General features: G+C 58.5%; 1 protein-coding gene across 1 annotated transcript in view; it reads right to left on the bottom strand.

The window, feature by feature from the left end:
* Positions 1-168: 168 nt before the first annotated feature.
* Positions 169-21899, bottom strand: part of WIZ (WIZ zinc finger) — a 62143-nt gene continuing 40412 nt past the window's right edge. Inside the window, 9 exon segments of the mRNA XM_037407086.1 lie at positions 169-1574; positions 1714-1906; positions 2122-2565; positions 3662-4192; positions 4422-4958; positions 7094-7597; positions 8297-8461; positions 19780-20145; positions 20389-21898. Of these exon segments, the coding sequence (XP_037262983.1) occupies positions 1415-1574; positions 1714-1906; positions 2122-2565; positions 3662-4192; positions 4422-4958; positions 7094-7597; positions 8297-8461; positions 19780-20145; positions 20389-21898 (4410 nt within the window). The 3' untranslated portion in view covers positions 169-1414.

Below are 21899 nucleotides of genomic sequence, written 5' to 3'. Positions count from 1 at the left end.
CAAATCCCAGCTCCACGTCCCCATCCTGACCCGCGTCCCCACATCCCAACCCCTGCCCTCCTCCCCCCTGAGACCTAAAATCACCCCCATTCCCCCCAAAACCACCTCCCCCACTCCCCACCCCATCCCAACATTCTGGGTATCCAGAGACTCTGCTCTCCTCCCGGCTTCATTTCCAGAAGAATTTAATCCATCGTCCCATATTCCCGGGTACAAGAATCACCAGAATATGTCCCAAAAAATTGGAAATAAAAAAAAAAAAAAAAAAAAAAAAAAGAAAAAAAATTTATCCGTTAAAATTCCTTCCGAAATTCGGAAGTTTTGGGATTTCCAAATAAAAATGAATATTCCTTAATATTCCTTATTTCTACACAAATCTAGAGTTTAAAAAAGTCAGGAGGTCTATGGAGCTAGACGAGGAAAAACCAGGAAAAATAAAGAAATAATAAAGCAACGCTGAAAGTGAGAGGGGGGTTGGGGGAGGGGTGGGGGCTGAGCCGAATCCTCCCAGCGCCGCGGCGGCCCATCCTGGCTGGAAAACTGGGAATTCCCTGTTCCCACTGGAGCTCCCACCCGCTCTGCTCCTCTCCGGTGGATCGGGATGCAGCCGGGGGGGAGGCGGGGGGGGGATGGGGTGTGAATCCCACCGGATGGTGGGAAAAGCGGGAGGGAAGCAGCGGCAGGTTTTTTTTTGGTGTAGGAAAAGGGGATTTTGGGCAACATGCAACCCCGGAACTGAGGGATTCCGACATCTACGCGAGGCTAAATTTTATCATCGCCTATGGAGAGAACAAAAAAAAAAAAAAAAAAAAAAAAATCGAATATACATTAACTCTAAGGGTCATATACAAAATCCACAGCGTTTTCCGGGAACGTGGATGCTCCCTGAAATTCCCCTCCGGCCCGGCTCCATCCCGAATCGCCGTCGGTAAAGGTGACAGCGTTTGTTCTTTGGGTTAAAAAAAAAAAAAAATAAAAAAAAAAATCATCAAAACAAACAAACAAACAAACAAAAACCTAAAAAAAAAAACCCAACCAAAAAACCAAAACCCACACGGATTTTGGGAAGCGAGGAAGGGGAATAATTCCCCGTCCTGTCCCGAGACCGACACTGAGTTGTTCCCTCCCCGATCCGGTGCCGGATCGCGGTGTCTCCCGTGGGATCACCGAGGGTCGATCGCCGAGGGTTGTCTTGATCCATGTAGTGCTTGTAGCTGGGATTGTGCCCCCCCGCCAGCTCATTCCCCCGGACAAAGTGGGAAGCTCCGGAGAGGCAAAGGCAGCGCTCGATCCCCCCCTTTCCCGAAAAAAAAAAAAGTAACAACAAAAAAAAGGAATCGTGGATGTGGGGAGGGGGGGGGGATGGTGTCGCTTCCCTGTGCCGGCTCGGTCACCGTGAGGGTGGGGGCTCCCGTTACTGAGCCTCGGCGAGGGTGGGGGGGTCTGGGGCTGGGGGAGCTTCGCCCCGTAAAGGATCCGCTTTGGAGAAATTCATTTCCAGGATGTGTCGCTGGAGATGCCGTACCCATTCCTCCTGGATGGAGAGGGGCCCTTGGAATTCCACCTCGCAGAACCTATGGGGGAAGACAGCGTCGGCTCGGGGCGGGGGGGACACGACGTGCGGTTTTAGGGGACCCCTGAAACGAGGGATCCACGCTGGGGATCCCGTGGGATAGGGGGATAACCCCCCCTCCGCTTCCCCAGGGGACCCACCTGCACTTGAGGGTGTAGATGTTCCCCACAAACTTCACCAGGGAGGTCTGTGGGGGGCGGGGGACCAGGGATGGCACCGGCCTCATCCGCGGCGGCGGCTGCCGCGTCTCCTCCATCTTCTGCTGGAATTCAGCCCCTTCCTCTTCCCGGTGGAGCGCGGCATCCAGGGGTCTCGCCTGCCTCCGCTCAAACTCTGGGAGAAGGAGGAATGGGGTGGGGGGTTAGATCCGGCTGGGGGGCACCCAAGGCGGCGTGGCGCAGGGAGCAGCCCCCCCTCATCCCGGGGAACCGGCTCCCTGGGAGGAAGAGGAGGAGAGGGGGGGTCTCTGCTAAGGAAGCCCCGGGAATGGGCCGGGATTTTCCCGGTGTTTTGCCAGTGCTGGAGCCCCCCCCCCAGCCCCGACTCACTGCTGATGTTGGAGCGTTGATGTTCCTCCACCTTCACCAACGAGAGGGGGGAGGTGATCATGGGCCGCTCACCGCCGCTTCCCCCATCCAGGATTTTTCCGGCGTCGCCGTGAGCCAGCTCTCCCGTCAATCCTTTATTCAGAAAGGTCACGCCACTACCTTGAAGGCTGAGCGGCATCCGTCGTGCGCCGCCACCGTCGTGATCCCGGGCGTGGGAAGAATTCCGGAATTTCTTAGTGAAGGGGCGCCCGCCTTGGATGTAGCTCCGGTAAGCACCGGCTTTTTGGGGTCGGTGCCGGATCCACTCACTGAGGGTCTCAATGGGGGACCCGTTGACGCACCACTCAGTGACGCCGAACTGCCGCAGGTGCGCGCGCGCGTGGCTGGCCAAGGCCTTACGGTTCTCAAAGTAGAGGCCGCAGAGCTCGCAGCAGGCTTCACTGGCTGGGGGGAGGGGAGGGGGCAAGGCACCGGGGGGTCAGCGGGAAAGACAAGGGAAGGGGCAGGGAGCTGCGCCCCCCCCCCCAGGGTCCTGGGATGGATATGATCCCCCCGGCGCCAACTGCGAGGCGGCACCATGGAGCTGATTTGGGTCGGGGAAGAAGCTCCGACCACAAATCCCTGTTCCCGTCTCCCTCCTCTGTATCCCGAGCCACAATCCCAAATCCCTGCTCCTGTCTCCCTGCTCCCATCTCCCTCTTTATCCCCAAAGCCAAAAACCCACACGATCCCAAATCCCTGCTCCTGCCTCCCTCCTCTGGTAGCCTGAGCCAAAACCCACAGGACCCCAAATCCCTGCTCCCATCTCCTCCTCTGTATTCCCAGGAGCCAAAAACCACACGATCCCAAATCCCTGCTCCCGTCTCCCTCCTCTTTATCCCCAAGCCAAAACCCACAGGACCCCAAATCCCTGCTCTGCATCCCCAAAGCCAACACCCACACGATCCCAAATCCCTGCTCCCATCTCCCTCCTCTGTATCCCGAGCTACAAACCACACGATCCCAAATCCCTGCTCCCGTCTCCCTCCTCTTTATCCCCAAGCCAAAACCCACAGGACCCCAAATCCCTGCTCCCATCTCCTCCTCTGTATTCCCAGGAGCCAAAAACCACACGATCCCAAATCCCTGCTCCCGTCTCCCTCCTCTTTATCCCCAAGCCAAAACCCACAGGACCCCAAATCCCTGCTCTGCATCCCCAAAGCCAACACCCACACGATCCCAAATCCCTGCTCCCATCTCCTCCTCTGTATTCCCAGGAGCCAAAAACCACACGATCCCAAATCCCTGCTCCCGTCTCCCTCCTCTTTATCCCCAAGCCAAAACCCACAGGACCCCAAATCCCTGCTCTGCATCCCCAAAGCCAACACCCACACGATCCCAAATCCCTGCTCCCATCTCCCTCCTCTGTATCCCGAGCTACAAACCACACGATCCCAAATCCCTGCTCCTTCCTCCCTCCTCTGCACCCACAAATCCACACCCCCCCTTCCCCCCCCAGGGCTGGGGGGCTTCCCCCCGGCCCCGTTCTCCCCCCACTCACATGTGTGCGCCGGTTTGTCGTGCACGGCCTTGGATTTGAAGGGCAGCTCCGCCGGGATGTACGCCTTGTGCTTCCCGTCGGCAGGGGGGCCCAGGCGCTCGTCCTGCAGCGGCCGTTTGGCCGCCAGCGGTGTCAGGAAAGCGCCCTGGGATTTACCGGTGAGCGGCGACAGGGAAATCTCCCGGTTCAAGGTGGAGCTGCCCGGGCTGGGCTTCCCTGGCCGCCCTCCCAGGGATGCCAGGGCCATTCCCTGCAGGATTTTTCCCGAGGCCTTGGGGTCCGTCCCTTCTTCCCCGAGAGATTTGGGGAGTTCGATGCTGGAGGTGTGAGGTTCCTTCTTGATGACGCAAGGTTTGGATTTCTTCTTGAGGATCTCCCGCAGGGTGTCGATGGGTGAGCCGTTGACCGACCACTCGGTCACCCCCATCTGCCGGAGGTGGGATCGAGCGTGGCTCGACAAACCTTTGCGGTTCTCGAAATATTCGCCGCAAAATTCGCAGCGGATATCTCGCACTGGGTCAGCTCGGGAAGCTGCGGGGGAAGAGACAGGGGAGGAGGGAGAGAGAAGGATCAGGATTAAATCCCTCCGTGCTGCTCCCTGCCAGCCACAGCTGGGGTTCCCCTACCGCGGAAGGTGATGTGGGCTCCCCCCAAGCACCGGGAGGAGCCCTCAGCCCTTCCCAAAGCCAGAGGGGATCCCTGTTCCCGAGGGATCTCGGCCCCGCGGAGGGAGTGGGGAAGGCGACGGCCACGGACTTACAGAGGTTCAAGGGAGACATCTCCTCCCGCGGGGACCAGGCTCGGTCGGACGGGTGAGGTTCTCCGTGGAGTCCTCCCGACATCATCTCCCTCTTGATTTCCACCCTCAGCTGATCTTGTTTGAGTTTCTTCTGCAAGGAGGGAGGAGAAAGGCCTGGAAACATCTTCCGGGCGGTGGGAGGTGGGGACGAGGTAGGAGATTGCCCCAGGGGGCTGCCGGCTTGCTGGACCTTCTTGGGGAGGGTGGGGATGTGAAGCTCTCCGGGACCGCGTGGTTCCAAGGATCCCATACTGCCCAGGAGGGTCTTGGCCATGGCTTTTTGCCCGGGACCGGCGGGATTTGAGGCGCTGCTCCGCGGTTGGCTTCGCCGTTTGAGGATCTCCCGCAGGGTGTCGATGGGTGAACCGTTGACATACCACTCGGTCACCCCCATCTGCCGGAGGTGGGATCGAGCGTGGCTCGACAAACCTTTGCGGTTCTCGAAGTATTCGCCGCAAAACTCGCAGCGGATATCTCGCACCGGCTCCGACCCAGAGGCTGCAGGGAGAGAGAGGGAGAAAGAGAAGAAAGATCGGCGTTGTTTGACGGCGGAGCGCAGCCCACGGTGCCAAAGTCAATCCCAGCCTAAAACTGGAAGCAGGCTCAAATCCATCAGGATTCCCCAGGAAAACGCAACAGCTGGGGGCTGCGGGGAGCGGGAGGGCTTCCCAGTGCAACCAACAGCAAAGCTGTGGTCCGGAGCACTGGGATAACGGGGATGCTTGTGGACCCTGGAAGCTGCAAGTCCTGCTTGCGCTGCGGCATCTTCCCGGACACCGTGGAGCCAGTGGCACCGGGACAAACACTGCGTGCCTAAAGCGAGCACATCCTGGCTAACCCCGGCTCATCCCGGCCCTGCACGCTTGGCCCTCACGCCAGGGCAATTCCTGCCTCTGGGAAGCAGCGATTCCCGGCAGGATGATGAAGAGGAGGAGGAAGATGAAACAGGAAAAGCTTTTACAACGGCAAACAAGCTGCAGCCTGAGCCCCACGATATAGCGGGCGAGAAACGCAACTTCCCCGGTCCCTGCTGCCTTCCCGCTGCGGAGGGGAAGGAGAAACCACCCGCGCTGCAGCAGGATGGGGAATCCAGAGGCAGATCCCTGCCTGGGAACTGGGATCAAACCCCACAGCGGCTTGGGATCATTTCAGGCGGAGGGGAGATGGGTGCAGGCAGCTGTCCAGCCGTCCCTGCCGGTGGGAAGCGCTCACCGGGGAGGTCGGGGCCGTTCATTTCTAACCTGAGTTGGGATTTTGGGCACCACTGAAGTGATGCCGGGAAGGAACCTACGGAGAGGGAGCAGAGGCATCGCGGCCAGCCCTGGCTGAGAGCTGGCACGGCCGGGGCTTTAGGTTTTTAGCCAGCAGAAGGGAAATGAGGGTGATCAACCGATCCCTTGCGCCGCAGATTCGGATCTGTTGGCTGCCGCAGCCCGCAGCATGCCAGGGACTCTGCCAGCCCAGGGCCTGCCTGCTCCTACGGCTTCATTAGCAGCCTCACCGAGAGGAATTCCCATGCTGGCTACGGGACAGGCGGGAAGCGCTTTTCTGTTGCTGCTCCAAGTCAGCTGCAAGGATGAGCCGGGGCCGAAATCGGCGTTTTCTGCCACCGGCAGAGAAGCAGCACCCGGAGAGCATCTCCACTCCAGCAAACCCACAGGCGCCTGTCCCAGCACCCGCCAGCATCCTGCTCTGCCATCCCGGAGCTTTTCAGCTGATGAAAAGTGAGCTGGGAGATGGGACGGAGCAATTTTATAACCACGCGGCTCAGAGAAACCTGACAGGATTAGGAAATCCCCAGGCGTGGGGATCTGGAGGGATATCAGGTCTTCAAGCCACTCCTGCAACAAGGGGAGGAGCGGATACAGCACGTGCTGGGATGCCGTCTTCTGCTTTATCCCATGGAACGACCCCCAAACGCACCGCAGTTCCCACCGGGGATGGCCAAGTGCCTGCGGGCGCTGCCAGTGGTGGCACGGCTTTGCTGGGCAAGCCCAGGAATGAGGATGAAGAACTAACGAGGCAAAGAGCCCTTGGAAGTGTTGATGAAGACGTTCCCGGCAAGATGCGGCACGCTGGGAGAAGGCAGGTCTGCTGCCAGGAAAACCATTTCGATCCAAAGGTGTCGGAACGTCACCCATAGGGAGCTTGGGGACAAAGAGGGACACGGCAGGACCAGGGCTGCGGTCCTAAGAGCACATCTAGCGGTGGGAATGGCAACAGGGAACGGGCTGATGCTGGCCAAAGCCACCAGGCTCTGTTGGGAGAAGGGAGCTGGCTGTGCCGGATCAAGCCACGGCGCAGGAAGGTGCTCCGCACTGGCCAAACCACAGCCCAGAGGAGCTGAGGGAGGTGAGAGAAGCAAGCCAGAGAGATGTGAAAAGCTCAGAGGGCAGAGAGCCAGCAGTTTTCCTGAAATCCCGATGGAAATGCCCATTTTCCCAGGCAGGGAAGACTGTCACCTCCACTAGTCACAACCAAGTGGCACATTATCTCCCCGGCCTGGCCATTGCCAAACACCGGCTCCTGCCCTCCCAACACCAAGGGACACCCAGCTTAGCAGCACAGGATGGGAGAAGATGGGAATTTCTCCTCTAAACGGGAAACATTAGGAATAAAAAAGAAAAACTCACTTAAATTGAGTGGTCCTTCCTCATCTGCCTGCGGCCACTGGGCTTTCGGAGAGCTCTGCAGAGGGCTCAGTGAGAGCTTGGAGCTCTTCTCCTCGGGGTTTTTCGGAGACGGGGACCCCGAAAGAGCAGGTGGCACCTTCTTCAGGATGGGGGATCCCGGTTGCGAGAGGTTTTTCGAGAAGCCGGGAGGGGATTTGATGGCTTTATTTACGGGACCATCCAGCGGGCGATCGCTGGCCTTGCCGAGCGCCAGGAGCGTGGGTCGAGGGGAACCGGTGGCGGCGTCTTTGGGGGAACCGGATTTTTTGCCAAGGGTGGGAGACATGGGGCTGCCGTCGGGTTTGCCTTTTTGCTTCATCAGTTCGTAAAGCAAATCGATGGGAGCCCCACTGCTCTCCGATTCAGCTACGCCAAGTTGCCGTAGGTGAGAACGGGCGTGGCTGGATAAACCTTTGCGGGTTTCGAAGCAGGCACCGCACACTTCGCACGTCGTAAGGTTCTGGGCTAAAAAGAAAAAGAAGAAAAAGAAAAAAAAAAAAAGAGAGGAAAAAGAAAAACAAAAATCAGGGCACGGCTGCGGCAGGAGGCACAAGGAGCAGCACCCAGCAACGCTGTTTCTCTCCCCCCCTGCCCCCCCCAAGGGATTTTTCCCACCCCAACCCTAATTTTGAACAATAAGATGCTCCGTGTGCCCCGGCGCAGGCAGGAATAAAGCAGGGAAGAGCGAACAGAGCTGGGGGAGGACAAGGATCACTGCGCTGGGGTGGAAGGAGACCAGTTTTCCTGCTTGAGAATGTTTTCCAGAGTGTTTTGGGAAGCCTTGCCTGCAATTGGTGAGCCACAGGCAGGCTCCAAGGCCAAGCTAGGGAGGGAGAGGGATCTCAAAGCGATTGTTTTCGGGAAATGTCGTTAACTAGGAGAGGAAGGACTGATTGAGGTGGTTTAAGGAGAACAGGGAGTGCACATTGGTCCCAGCAAGCTTTGGAAAGCTGCTGGCACTGGGGAAAGAAAAGCGACGTAAACCAGTGGTACCGGAGTACTACGTGGCCACCATCTTAATTAAAGGATTAATTAAGCAAAACAACCTGAAAATCCTCCTGGATCAGGTTAAATAAACACCTGCCAGGCTGCCCGCTCTCTCCTCACAGCAAAAACTTAGTGCTGGGCTGTTGCAGACACCAAGAAGCCAGGCAAAATACTCACTTTTGGAGTCCTGAGGCTCTGGTTTGCTCCCGGGTGGCTCAGGAGACAGTTTGGTCCCTATCCTGGTGGGGGGTTGATCCATCTGCCCAGCGGGAGCACTTTTTTTCGGGAGAGGGGGTGAACCCACCTCCATGGCCACCAGCTCTTCCTCTTCTGGAGCCAGGACTGCCAAGATAAAGAAAGAGTCAGAGTCTCAGCGGGGATGATGCAGCTGACAGATCCATGGCAGGAGGTAGCAAAGGTTTAAGCTGTTCCAGAAGAGCTTCAGACAGAGAATGGGGGAGAACAGGGCTCTGCACGGGGCTGGCGGGGGCTTTCAGAGGGGGAGACCCACCCCGGTGGCAGATGACATGCCACCGGGACAGCGGTGACCTGCCAGTGGGATTTGGGGGAGCCTGGGGACAGCGGGAGGTGGGAAGGATGGTGGCATTTCCCTGCAGGAGGGGAGATGGTGACAGCTCCTTGCGAAGGGGGGAAATGGTGGCAGTGCCCTCAGAGAAGATGGTGGCAGCTCTCTGGAGAGGGGGGGGGACATAGATGAAGGTGGCAGCTCCCGGGGGGGGGGGTGACAGGGACATAAAGGTGGCATCTCTCTTTGGTGGGATGGATGGATGGATGGGGGCAGCTCCCTGTGAGGAGGGGGACAGAGACAGTGGCAGCTCCGGGGGGGGGGGGGGGGGGGGGAGGGCAGGAAAGGTGGCAGCTCCCTGGAGGCGGGGGGGGAACAGGGTCAGTGGCAGCTCCCTGCGGGGGGGGAGGGAAAACATAAAGGTGGCAGCTCCCTGCAGAGAGGGGGGCAGGGACATTGGCAAGTCGCTGCAGTGGGGGGAGGGCATAAAAGTGGCATCTCCTTGCGGGGAGAGGGACAGGGAAAATGGCAAGTCCCTGCGGGGGGGGGGACGGGGGACAGGGAAAGTGGCAGCTCCCTATGGGGAGGGGAACAGGGCCAGTGGCAGGTCCCTGCGGGGGTGGGGAGATGGGGAAGGTGGCAGCTCCCTGCAGGGGACCAGAAAGGTGGCAGCTGCCTAAGGGGAGGGGACAGGGAAAGTGGCAGCTCCCCGCGGGGGGGCCGGCCGCTGGCAGCCCCGCCCGGGCCAGGGGGCGGGTTGGGGGCTGCCTCGGGCTCCCCGGGCCCCGCTCCCAACCCCGGGGCGGTGCCAGGGCGCAGCCGGGATTTGCATCCCCCTACCCCAGATCGTGTGCCCCCCCCCCCCCCCGCCCCGGGGGGGCGGAGAGGAAGGGAAAGGCTTCCCCCCCCGCCCCCCACCCCCGCCCTTGCCCCCAGCAGTGACAGAAACCGGGCGCGGCCCGTTGCGAACGGCCAGGCCAGGCCTGGGGGCCCCGCCGAGGGGATGGCGGGGCCCCCGTGAGGAACAAAGCGAGGCCGGGGCACGGACAAAGGAGGGCGGCGGCTCGGCGACAGCGGCCTCCACCGGGCCCCCCCCCTCCCTTCCCCTCCCCTCCCCCGTCAGTGCCGGGCCTGGAACGGCGGCGGCCCCCGGCCGGGCCCGCCGCTGCGGCGGGGGAAGGGGGGGGGGGGGTGGGGGCCGCGGGTGGGCCCGGGCGCGGCGGGGCGGGGTCGGCGGAGGAAAAGGGGGCCTCACCCGGCTCGGGCGCCGCCTCGGGCTCGGGTTCGCCGTCCCCACCCCGGTCCCGGTCCCGGGGTCGCGGCGCCGCCGCCGCTTTTGTCACTTTGGGCTGCGAGGAGGTGGAGGCCGCCATCTTGGCTCCGGCACATGCGGGGCGGCCGCCAGGCCGTTAGGCCGAGCGCCGAGCCGCGCGCGCCCGCCCGCCAGGCCGAGCGGTCGAGCGCCGAGTGATGGGGGGGGTGGGGGGGCGGGAAGGAGAAAAAGCGGGTGGGGGCGCTCCCCGGGGCGGGAGGTCGAGTGCCGAGCGATCGGCGCCCCCCGCGGAGAGACGCGCGGGAGGTGGCGGCAGGGTGGAGGGGGGAGCGCCGAGCGATCGAGCAGTGCGGTGGGGAGGGGGCTGCTCGGCCCAGGTCTGCAGGCACCGGACAAGGCCCCGGGACCAGGCCCAGCTCAGCCCCAGGACGGACGTACCCAGGCGGCCGGGGGTCCCGGGCCCCACAGGGCCTGGCTCTGCCTACTGGGCCCCGGCTGCGATATGGGGCAGGGGCCGGGCCCAGCCCCACGGCCCATGTCCCCCCATGGTCCCCTCACACCTCCAGCCCCAGGGTCTAGGCCCCCACATGGGCCTGCTGCCCCCCAGCCCCATATCTCTCCATGGTCCCCCTCACAATCCAGTCCCACAGGTCCCCCAACGGGGCCTGCTGCCCCACAGGTCCCAGATCTATGTCCTTCCATGGTCCCCTCGCACCTCCAGCCCCAGGGTCTAGACCTCCACATGGGCCTGCTGCCCCCCAGGCCCCAGGTTTATGTCCCTCCACTGTTCCCTCACACCTCCAGCCCAGCCCCACGGGCCTGCTGCCCCCCCCAGCCCCATGGCCCATGGCCCTCCATGGTCCCCTCACACCTCTAGCCCAGCCCCACAGGCCCCCAGTGGGGCCTGCTACCCCACAGGCCCAGGCTCTATGTCCCCCCATGGTCCTCTCAAACCTCCAGCCCAGCCCTATAGGCCCCCCGATGGCACCTGCTGCCCCCCAGCCCTGTGGCCCACGTCCCTCCATGGTCCTCTCAAAGCTCCAGCCCCACAGGCCCCCCTGCTGCCTGCTGCCCCCCAGCCCCATGGCCCTCCGTGGTCCCCCTCACAGCCCTGCCCCACAGGCACCCCATGGTGCCTGCTGCCCCCCAGCCCCTGGCTCACCCCCCCTCCCCTACCAGGGCTCTCCCCATCCCCCATGGCTTGTGTGGGGCTGCCCCAGCCCCATACCCAGCCGACAGCACCATCTGGACACCTCCCGAGATGGAAAAGGCCACCCATGGCCTTTCTCCATCCCCATCCCTCTGCCACAGCCCCAGCTGCCACAGGGAGCGGGTTTCTGTTCAAACCACCCCCCAAAAAAGCAACAAAAAGCAAAAAGTGAAGCAATCCTCTGCCCAGAGCGGGGACACACGGACATCAGCCGCCTCATCGGGCACTGCGACCCCTCCTCAGAGCAGGGGGTCCCCAATAATGCCGGAGCACTGACTCAACGGGACACGAGGCAACTCGGCAAAGCCTCCCTGAAAGCCCCATTCCCAAGGAAACCAAGGAGCAGCGCTGGAGCCAGCTGAGGACGCCACATTTTTGGCGAGAGCTATCCCCAAATTACAGCAGGTGTTGGGAGAGAGCAAGCCCGGCAAAGGGAGGCCCAGCCGCGCTGCCCAAGGCAAAGAGCGGGTCCTGTCAGAAAAGGGAATGATGGAAACCATGTATAGGAACCCAAAATCCACCCAGAGTGGGGGAAAAAAAAAATCCACCTGGATTGCAAAGCAGCCGTAATGAGCGCAGACCGTTAACCTCAGTGGTGAGGAGATGACCCAATCCTGCAGGAACCATCCCCATCCACTCCTGGAACATCAGGGTGAAGGAATGTGGCTCTAACTGAAGGAACTTACAGATCAATAAAAGTTACGGAGCCTAAAATAGAAATACAGAAAGATGGAGCGTGTAATTGTTACCTTGGCCAGGTTCTGCTCAGCCCCATTCTCCTCCTCACATCCCTGGGGAAGGAAAAGCAGAGTCCCAGCATGGCCACAAGTGTTTCCTTACGGTTTCTGGGCTTAAGAGTTGAAAAACGGCGTTCAAAGCCGGCTGATTTGGTCCGTAATTCCACCAGGAAAACCCACGTGCGATGGCAAACCCGCCTGAGGCTCCCAGAGTACATCAACAAAAACAAACCAAGAAGGGCCAGCTGGGGAAAAGGAGACAGCCCGCGAGAGCCACAGCGAAAACAGAATCAGACCCACCCTGGACACTTCATTTTTTTACCACGGGGAAGCTCTGGAGGTTCAAATACCTCCTTTGGTATTGCAAGAGGGCTTAAAAACGGATGGTAGGTGCTTAATCCATCTACCGTCGGCTTCTGCGAGGTTAAAGAAGCCACGACGGGCCAAATCCTGATGTTTTTAGGGAGTTTCAAAGCCTGCAGCAGGAACCAGAGGTCTCCAGGGGCTCCGGTCTCTGTGCAGTGACGACACGGCGGGTCTTATCCTGGCCGGTTTTCGGGGGAGACGCGCTCACAGTAGCACAGTCACAAGTCCTCAAGGAGCCATGAAACACCTTCACCCCAATTCTCAACAAACCACGGGCAGAAGAGGAGAGGGAAAAGCCCCTCGTCGCAGTTGACATCCCATTGCACCTGCAAAAATGCTCCAGTAGGATAACCTGCTGCTTTAACCCGGATTCAAGGGATGATCTCTGGAGCAGCCAGTGCCGCTTCCCAGCTGCAGAGCTCAGCTTTGCCCTGTGGACTGAAAAAACCCCGATTCCCTCGAATTTGAGCCAAATCTTCCTGAAAAATATCCAGCGAAGGCAACCAGGGGTATGGGAAATGCCGGGACGGGCAGAGCTGCCTGCTCGCTGGCTCACTATCGGGCTCCGTCTGGGGTGAGGATGAAAGCATCTGTCTCGGCTGGCCAGCCTACAGCATCCAGAGCGCCGTGCAAGCCGGTTCCTTGCCAAGGAGCTTTTGCCAGCTCCCTGTCACGCTTTTGAGCCATCAAATCATTTTAAACGTGGTGCTTCCCCTTGCTGGCTCTGCCGAGGAGGACGGGCTGCCGACGAACTCCGCTTCAAGTCCTTCTCCTCTTTCTCCACTGGGGTGGTAAGGTAAAAAACCTCTCCTCGGGTTAAAAAAGCTGGAGAAAACGTCAGGAGGAGGAGGAGGTCATAAGGAATTGGTGTGGCAGGCACAGCTCGCCCAAATTGAACAGGGAGAGGAGAAAGACAAGGAATCGATGCTGTTCCTTTCTCTGCTGTCCTCTCGTTGGGACGTGGAGGTGGCTGCAGGACCCGTGGGTACCCCGGGTCATCCCAGCTCGGGGCTCCCCCCCCTACAACATCCCCTTCTCCAACACTTACAAACCAGGGTCTCCCCAAAACATGATGAAAGGGACAATTTCTACCCTCGGTTGCCAAGATTGAAATAGGTTACGGTGACCATCTGCCTTCCAGTGCTGCCCCCAGGGATCCTTACTCTGCGATTCCTGTGCTGGAAGACCTGGTTGAGAGATTTCACGTCTCTGGTGGCCATAAATCGGCAGTGGTGAAAATGGGAGCTCAAATCCAGGCTAAAAACCTGACGTATGGCCTCCCTGTGGCGCTGCCTACCATCCGAAATCTTCAGAGACTGGGAGAAAAAGAGTATCAAGGGCAATGGTGGTGCTATCCCCGTGCAGGGGAAGGAGGGAAGGGGAGCAGAAGGCCAACGCGAGCTCTTCACGTTGGAACTCAAGAAAGGAATCAAAGATGGGAGAAAGTAGGTCAGGCTGTGGGTGAGCAGCGAACAAGCACAGAGGGAGGAAAATCAGAAAAAACGACACAAAAGGAGAGCGTGACCCTGAGAGCCGTAACCTCAGGAGGGTCCTCAGGGCACATTAACCCGCGAGAGGGGTGGTGGCACCTCCAACCCTCTCCAAACTCAACGGGACATGGCCCTGAGCAACCTGACCTGGCTTTGGAGTTGGAGCTGGCACCAGCACCTGGGGGCAGGTCCAGATCTCCGGAAGGTTTTGTTAATCCGTTTGTCCGCGATGAACACGGCCACCACAGGACGCGTAGGCGTCGCTCCTCGACAGAAAGGAGGATGAAAGGCCACGTCCACAGAGCAACTTGGTTCCTTCGCGGAGGGTGACCACAAGGAAGAAAAGGTCAGGGTGGAGATCGGAGCTGCTGCTGAGCTGTGCCAAGGTCTTTCCTCTCCAGTCAAAGAGTCGAGGAAGAAATGAGGCTCAAAAAAACCCTGTAAAATCTAGTAGGAAATAATAATAAAAGTCCTCTTCCAGCCCTGGTTGTGCCTTCCCCTCCTGATCTCAGCCAGCCTCTTGCTGAGGCTGTGGTTGTCCCCATGCCAGGCACCATGGGCTCCTCCTGGCCCTGGCAGCTTGCACCCCCTGGATGAAAAGGGGGGGGCGGGGGCAGGAATCCAAGGAGTTGTAGGGCCTCTGCCTGCTCGTATCTCAGAGTGGATCACACCAGGGTTCCCCCAGGACACCCCTAAAATCAGTTTTGGAGCCCTGGACACTCAGACCCTGTCCCTTTTTCACTCGTCGTCTACTGGAAGGAGCTCCCAGTTCTCCACGTGTCCAGGAGCGCAGCCCTGCAGAGGGACCTGGGGCTTTTGGCCCATGAGAAGCTCCACCGGAGGCACAGCCAGAAGGGCCACCTGTGTCCCAGCCCAGTGGAGCAAACCAGGTGAAAGATGTGGTTGTCCCACATCTTGGTGTGACCTGGCCTTGAGCCTGTGGGCAAATTTTGGGCTCCACAATCTAAGGAGGACATAAAAAAATATTAGAACGTGTCCATAGCAAACTGAAAGTCGTGATTGTCCCATATCTTGGTGTGACCTGACCTTGAGTGTTGTGGGTGCTTTGGAGCTCCACCATTTTAAGGAGGACAGAAGAACATCAGAGAGGGCAACAGAGATGGTGGAAGGACTCAAGCAGAACCTTGGGAGGAGTGGCTGAGGCCATCAGGGTCGGTCAGCCTGGGAATGAGGAGGCTGAGGAGGGACCTTATCGCTGCCTCCAGCTTCCTTGTGATGGCCAACGGGGACGGAGGTGCTGATCTCCTCTCCCAGGTGCCTGGCGATAGGACGTGAGGGACCAACTTAAAGTGGCATCAAGGGAAGTTCAGACTGGCCATTGGGAAAGAGTTTTCCATGGAACAAGCTCCCCAGGGATGAGGTCATGGCTCCAAGCCTGCTGGTGTCCAAGAAGAGTTTGGAGAACGCTCTTAGATACAGGGTTTAATGTGTAGGTTGCCCCGTGTGGCATCTGGAGTTGGGCTCGATGATCCTCGTGGGTCTCTTGCAACCCAGGAGATCCTAAGAATGTTTCTTCTTTTTTATGTTCTAGAGAGGGAAAAGACATTCTAGCCAAGGCAGGACCCTGGGCATGGTAGGGGCAAGCTCAGTCCTCATGTGGGGGCTGAAGATGAGCAAGTACCAGATGAAGGAGTTACAGAATCATTCCCTGCCCTCTCCTCATCCTCCTGAAAACCCACGCCACGTCTGATGCACTCCAGAAGGAAAGACTCTGCGTGGGGGGTAGGTCAACCAGTAAATTCACGCCTGCTCCTACTCCCAGATGTGGTGAAACATCACTCTGCCTGCACGGGAGCAGATCAGGAGAAGAAATCTCACTCTAGCAGAAGACCTTGCAGTATGGGACAGTTGGGGAATTAAATCTGGGGGGGGGGGAAAGGGGGGAGAAGGGCAGGATGATGGTGGCCAGCCTGCAAAAGCAGTCCAGGCAACGGAGCGAGGCGAGGCAGGCTACGAAGAGGGGGAGCTGCGAGCCGTTTTGGAGAGGATGCAATTGCCTAACGCTTCTCAACGCCTGCCAAGAAGCGCCACGTGTTCTCCGAGGTGGCTGCCAAAACGCTGGGAGCCAGGAGATACATAAACAGCCTCGCTAATGAGCCAAGCTGGGCTTGACGGAGGCGGCTGCGGCAGCAGGGCACACCTCCAGCCATCACAGCGAGAGGGGGAAGCCACCGCTGAGCACGGGGACCTCCTCAGAGAAGCCACCAGCTCCACTGGGGACAGCCGAAGAACGAGCGGTCTCACAGAAAAGGGGCGAGGGGGCAAAAAAAAACCCCAAACCAAACAGTTTTCAGACTTTTAAGCTGTTCAAAACCAAACCAGAGCGAATGTTGCAACCCCTGCTGTGTCCTGGGATGGGCGAGAGCCAAGAGATCCCTCCTGCTCTCCACGGCACCGCATCTGGGACGCGTCCCACGTTAAGCGCAGAATTCCGTGGAGGGTTCAGACATACCAGGGAGGGAATTGCAAATGATCAGTGGTCTGAAACCATGGCCAAAACCTGGAGACTGACAGATATGGATCTACAGAAGAGCAGAAACCGTTGTCTTTGCTTACCGAGATAACCAGCGATGGGTTTAGATACTGAGAAAACCAACGACCCCGTCAGCTTCCTAAGGGTGAGGCCAGCGCGGGTGCTAAGGACAGTGGTGGAGGCTCCGTGAGGGAACTGGTAACCTCCAAGATCCCCCCAGTATCTCAAAACATCCTGGGTTTGCCACCCACGCTCCCATCCAACCCACCAGTGCAGCCAAACCCAAGTTCTCACCACTGACCCCAACACCTACTTCCTCCCTTTGACTTTTAGTTTTGCTTAAAGAGGTTGGTTTGGGGTTTCTTTTGTTTTTAAACAAGCAGCCAAGGGTAGGATACCAGCAAACTGGCAAATGTTTAACCCATGGCCCTTTCCCAGTGCTGCTCTTTGTTCCTCCTTCGCGTCCCGCCTGTGAACAGCTCTGGGAGGTGATGCTTCACCCCACGAGGACGGAGACCCTCGGGTGTCGCAGCGATTTGCTTATGAACCCAAGGAGGAAAAGCACCACCGTGCACATCAAATCGATCTCCCAACACCCAGAGCTGAATCCTCCGCCTTTGTTTCCCGCTGCAGCCTCGTTAGAAACCACAAACCGCAGCCAACTGCTCACCAAGGTCTCCCCACCCCCCCCCCCCCCCCAAAAAAAAAAAAAAAAAAGGGGGATTTCTCCCCGGAGTGCTTGGAGGGTTTCGGTTAAGGGTCTACCGATATTCTGAGCTCAACCGGCTCCGGAGGCATCTTGTGACGTTGGCAGAGACCTTCTGGCTGTTTCCTTCACTGGAAGCACAGAGGAAGGAAGCAGGAAGCGGTTTGCAGAGCTGCCTGTGGATTCTGAGCCGCGACATCAGCCCAGGGCACCGACAGCATCACCACTGCTGCAGCACGGGGCTGTCGGCACCGCGGCATGGAGACACCGCCGGGTCCGGTGCCCTGCCAGATCCTCCCACCTTTATTGCAAACAGCTTTTATCTCGTTCATGTGGCTTAAACAAACTGTACGTTGTGGAATGTGGATAAAAGACAGGCAGAGGGTGCCGGGCTAAGCAGGTGCCCTAATGCTGACTCCCGGCTCCAGCCCGGGAGCTGCGGTCGAGGCTTCGGCACGGCCACAAACACCCCTGCCGAAGCAGGCAGCTCACCTGAGCTCTCACACAAGCGATTCGGAGTGACAAACGGGCACAAAAAAACCCAGCCGAAATCCTCCCAGCGACGGGTTTGGCACTCCCCATCACCCAACCTGCTCCCCTGTTTGCTCAGCTGCATCCTCGCAGCCGGACCCAGAGCAAGAGTTAAATAAATATTGCAACGCCGCGGGTGCTGCTGCGTGCCGAAATCGGTTGCAACAGAGAGTTGCAGCGCGGAGTGCCCTGAAAGTGTCATGTGGGGCTGGAAGCAGAACGGGGAAGGGCTTGGAGTCGTCTCCATGAGCTGGGGTGGGTAACCAAAGAGCCTTCAGGCTGGGATTTAAATACAGAAGGCGTCCCCAGATCCCTGTCTCCAGCGGATCCATCCCCAGATTGCTGTCTCCACCTGATCCCTACCTCCACCCGACCCGTCCCCAGATCCCTACCCCCACCCGACCCGTCCCCAGATCCCTACCCCGACCCGATCCGTCCCCAGATCCCTACCCCCACCTGATCCGTCCCCAGATCCCTATCTCCACCTGACCTGTCCCTAGATCCCTATCTCCACAGGATCCCCTGTGCATGCTTTGGTTACACAACAGGCTGCCGAGCCGGGGATTGTGAAGTTTTCCAAATTTACCCATTTTCTTGGCCCCCGACGACAAAACTCGTAAGCAGACAGAGCTCGCAAGGTTAAACCTGGGAGCGCAGGACACCTAAGGGGGTGTTTGAGCTCCTGCCCTTGCGCAGGTCACGCTCACCCCACGCGAGGTGGGTCACCCCACGTGAGGACATCTGTCCTCAGCCTTATCTGGGTGGAAACACAACACCTAAACAGACCAAAACCGAGCTCTGATCCCACGACTTTTACCTAGAAGGACAATTTCCAACCTGATTTCACCCACCAGCATTTCAAAACGACGGGTGAGGGGCACGGCGAGGAGCAGGAGCCGTTCCCAGCCCAGGACCAACATCACATGCTGAAAAAAAAACCTCGAGTATGTTGCCCAAACCGATAAGCGAGATCGTATTTCAAGACGTGACCCATTTTTAAGAAGTGGAAAAAAAAACCAACCAAACTTCACATCGGGGACATTCGATAGGAGATCTGCCGCATGAAGAACTGCACTCGCCTCTACTCCACTAAGTGGTTGTTGCTGAAAGGCGGCCACATTTTCTTCACCGAGACACTTTCCACCCTTCTTCATCACAAAATACCCAAGCCCTAGTTTTTCCGAATGGTGGCGCTATCTCTAAAGGCTCGTGCCAATAAATTCTGGGCACTGGGAGATATAAAAATTGCCAAAGAATGGCCAGAGGCAGCAGGAACCCGGGGAAACCCTCCAAAACCACCTCACGTTGGCACTGGCTACCACCCTGGGCTGGTGGCCGTTCATCCTCCGAGGTTTGCCATACTGGGGAACAAGAATTTGGGTTTATTTGGTTTTTTTTTATTTTGCGTTTGTGGTGCTCAATGCTCGTTCCAAAGAGCAGTCAGGCACGTGGAGTAGCCTGGAGAGGTGGGATGACAGGCTTTTTGATATTTCGATTAAAGCCAGCGAGCTTCTCGCTGCAGGGATGGATCTAACGTCGGATTAGGCTGAGCAGCACCTAAAGAAGCTGCTTCAAAGGCTTCAAGATGCTGCCAGAAGCAACAGGCGTCAGTAGGTTGTTGCTTTTCCTCATGCAGGAGGAAGTTTTTAAGACTTTAGAAGCACAGGACGTTGCAAAGTTTTTGGTATGAGCTCAGTTTTGTGGTGCTTTGCAAGAGAAACCTGGAAGCTGTTTGGGATGGGCTCTGCTCTGGAATAAATAATCCTGTTTGAATAGTCTGGAGCTCCATGGATGGAGCAGGACCAGCTCAGCCCCAAATCCATTCGGGAAAGACCTTTTACACGTCCCACCATGGTCAGGAAAAACAAGGAGCTGCGGGGTAAAGACAGATCCCCAGCCCCGAGGTCACATCCTGCCCTCTGCGTGGCTGAGCGCTGCCAGGCTGGGCTGGCACCAGCGACCACGCTCTTCTCCTTCCTTCCACCCACGTTCTGCCCCAGGGATTTACAAAGCCCCGACAGAAACCCTGTTCCTAACCACGACGCTTTTCCAACAACCAAAGCCCGAGCGCCCCAAGCGCAGCTCCATGGCAAGACGCAACCCCTCCAGCCACCACGCCGCTCGGCTCTTTCATCCGCCGGCATCTCCACGCCCCTGCCGCCAAGCCGGCGTGGGATTCCACAGGACACACAGCGTCAACGATGGAGACTTAAATCAATGCCAGGTTACGGCGACTAAACCCTTCCCTGTAAAAATCTGCCCTCCGGCAAGGCTCCGTTCTGCGAGACGCGATGGGTCCGGGGTTATGAAAATTTGGGACCACTTACCGTCTCTGTAGGACTGCAGGGACTCGTCTCCCCACGACGGGGGGAACGGGGAGAGAGGAGAGCGTGGGATGCTGCACTCGGACATGGGGGTCATGCTCTTGTGAGGCACGAAGCCGTGAGCTTCCCTCTCTCGGCTCGGGGACGAGGGCTCAGCTCCCATCGCCGCTTGCAGCATCGGATGCTCCGAGGAGTTGGCCAACAGCTCCTTGAGGATGTTGATGGGCGAGATGGTGAGCTCCCAGTTGGTGATACCAAAGTCTCTCAGGTGGGCTCTGGCGTGGCTGGAGAGACCCGCCCGCGTGTCGAAACCGGCCCCGCAGAACTCGCATCGCATCAGGCTGAAAGTGCTCGGGTCGAAGTTCGCAACTGCAGAAAGAAGGACAGAGAGTCAGCGGCACCGCTAAACCCCCTGGACCGGGTGATCCTCTGCGGCAAGGATGGGGGAAGGGGCTTATCGCACCGGGGTCAACCACATGCCACCGGCTGTGCCGTGGCCACCGCCATTCAGGTCGGCTGCGATACCATACGTACCCAGTTCTTGGTGGGAGGGGAAAACCCCACTGATTAAAACAAGAAAATAGAAAGCATGGTGAATTGAATACATACTACCTTTTTTCTTCTTCTTTTGGAAGGAAAATTTTTGCTCAATAGCTTTCACTTCTTCCGCTGAGATGAAATGACGGACGTTGTAGCTCACCCCCACCCTGTTGAGGTGGCCCCGCACGTGGTTCGCCAGCCCGATGCCGTTGTGGAACCTGTCTGGGCAGTAGGGACATTTCCTCTCCTCGTTCTTCAACATGGGTGAGTCGGAGTCCAAGAGGTCGTCAAGCTCCAGAGGACCCTCCAGAGGAGCATCCAACAGGAGCATATCCAAGGGAAGGGGCTCTTCCATCATGAATTCCCGGGAAGGGAGCGTTGTTTTCTTCTTGAACGGCTTCCCCCGGGGCCGCTTCGTCGCCCTGGGGTGCAGGTTCACCTCCTCCAGCAAGACGATGGGGACCATCTTCCGCAACTGCTGCTGCTGCTCCTCCGAAGCGATCAAAGAGTCCGTGGCTTTCAAGGTGTCTCTGAACGTCCTCTTGAGGTCCAAGGCGGCTTGAGGGATGCTGACGGGTTTGACGCTTCTGTTCTCGCCCAAATCCATCTCTGCGCTTACGGAGATCTCCTCTTCCGTGCTCCCCGCGTCGTTGGCCAACACCCACTTGTGCCTGAGTTCTTCCAGCCCCATCGGGTGGCTCCTGAGACCGTCACCTTCTCCTTCGAGGTGCTGAGCCGCGGCTTTTTTTTTCAGCTGCTGCAGAGCGAACTGGGAATAAGCTTTTGCGGAGGGAAAACCAGACAAGCCCAGGTTTTTGTGGGGGGCAGCGTAGGGAGCTGCTTTTCTGGCATGAAACCCCGACGCCTGGTAGTCCTTTTTAGTAGCCCCGTTGCTTTTGTCGAGTCTCGGGTGAGTCAGGGCGAAACCGTGGACGGCTTCATAATGCGATGATGGGCTTTCTCGGTGGGGTGGAGGGAAAAGCCGGTCTGCTTTGCCAAAATAATCCGTCTCCGCAAACCGGCCCGGTCTGGCTGGGCTGTAGGCATCTCTGCTGGTTCCCGGTTGATTGGGATCCTCCTCGTACACCTCCGTGTCCCAGGAAAGGTGGGAATGGGCGTATTTCATGTGCTCCTTGAGAATGTTCTCATTGGGGGCCGGGAAGCTGCAGAGCATACAGGTGCTGAGCCCTTTGCTGCTGCCGTGAGGTGGTACCTGCATCTGCAGGGACGCGTGTTCGTTTGGTTTGAAGTGTTTGTAGATGCCGTGCACGGGGCTATCCCGTATTTCTCCACTGCCCGTGCTTCCAAAGAGATTCATGTTCTTCGCCCCTTGGTCCTTCCTCTCCTTGACGTGCATCTTGGCGTGCTGGACAAAGATCTTGGAGGAGTTTGTGCCAAAGACACACTTGGGGCACTGCAGCCGGGCTTCCCGCCCTTCGTCTGGAAACTCGTTCAACTTCTGGATCTCTTCGATAATTTTTTCCCTGGACTCTTGGTGGAGCCTCTTGTGCTGCTCCAAAGAGGTGGGGTCTCCAAAGGCCCAGCCGCACTCGTTGCAGCAGAACTGACACTGCCCCCCCCAG

This window comes from Falco rusticolus, chromosome 13 (assembly GCF_015220075.1).
Source record: "Falco rusticolus isolate bFalRus1 chromosome 13, bFalRus1.pri, whole genome shotgun sequence".
Classification (NCBI taxonomy): Eukaryota; Metazoa; Chordata; class Aves; order Falconiformes; family Falconidae; genus Falco; species Falco rusticolus.
This window is presented reverse-complemented; position numbering and strand designations above follow the sequence as displayed.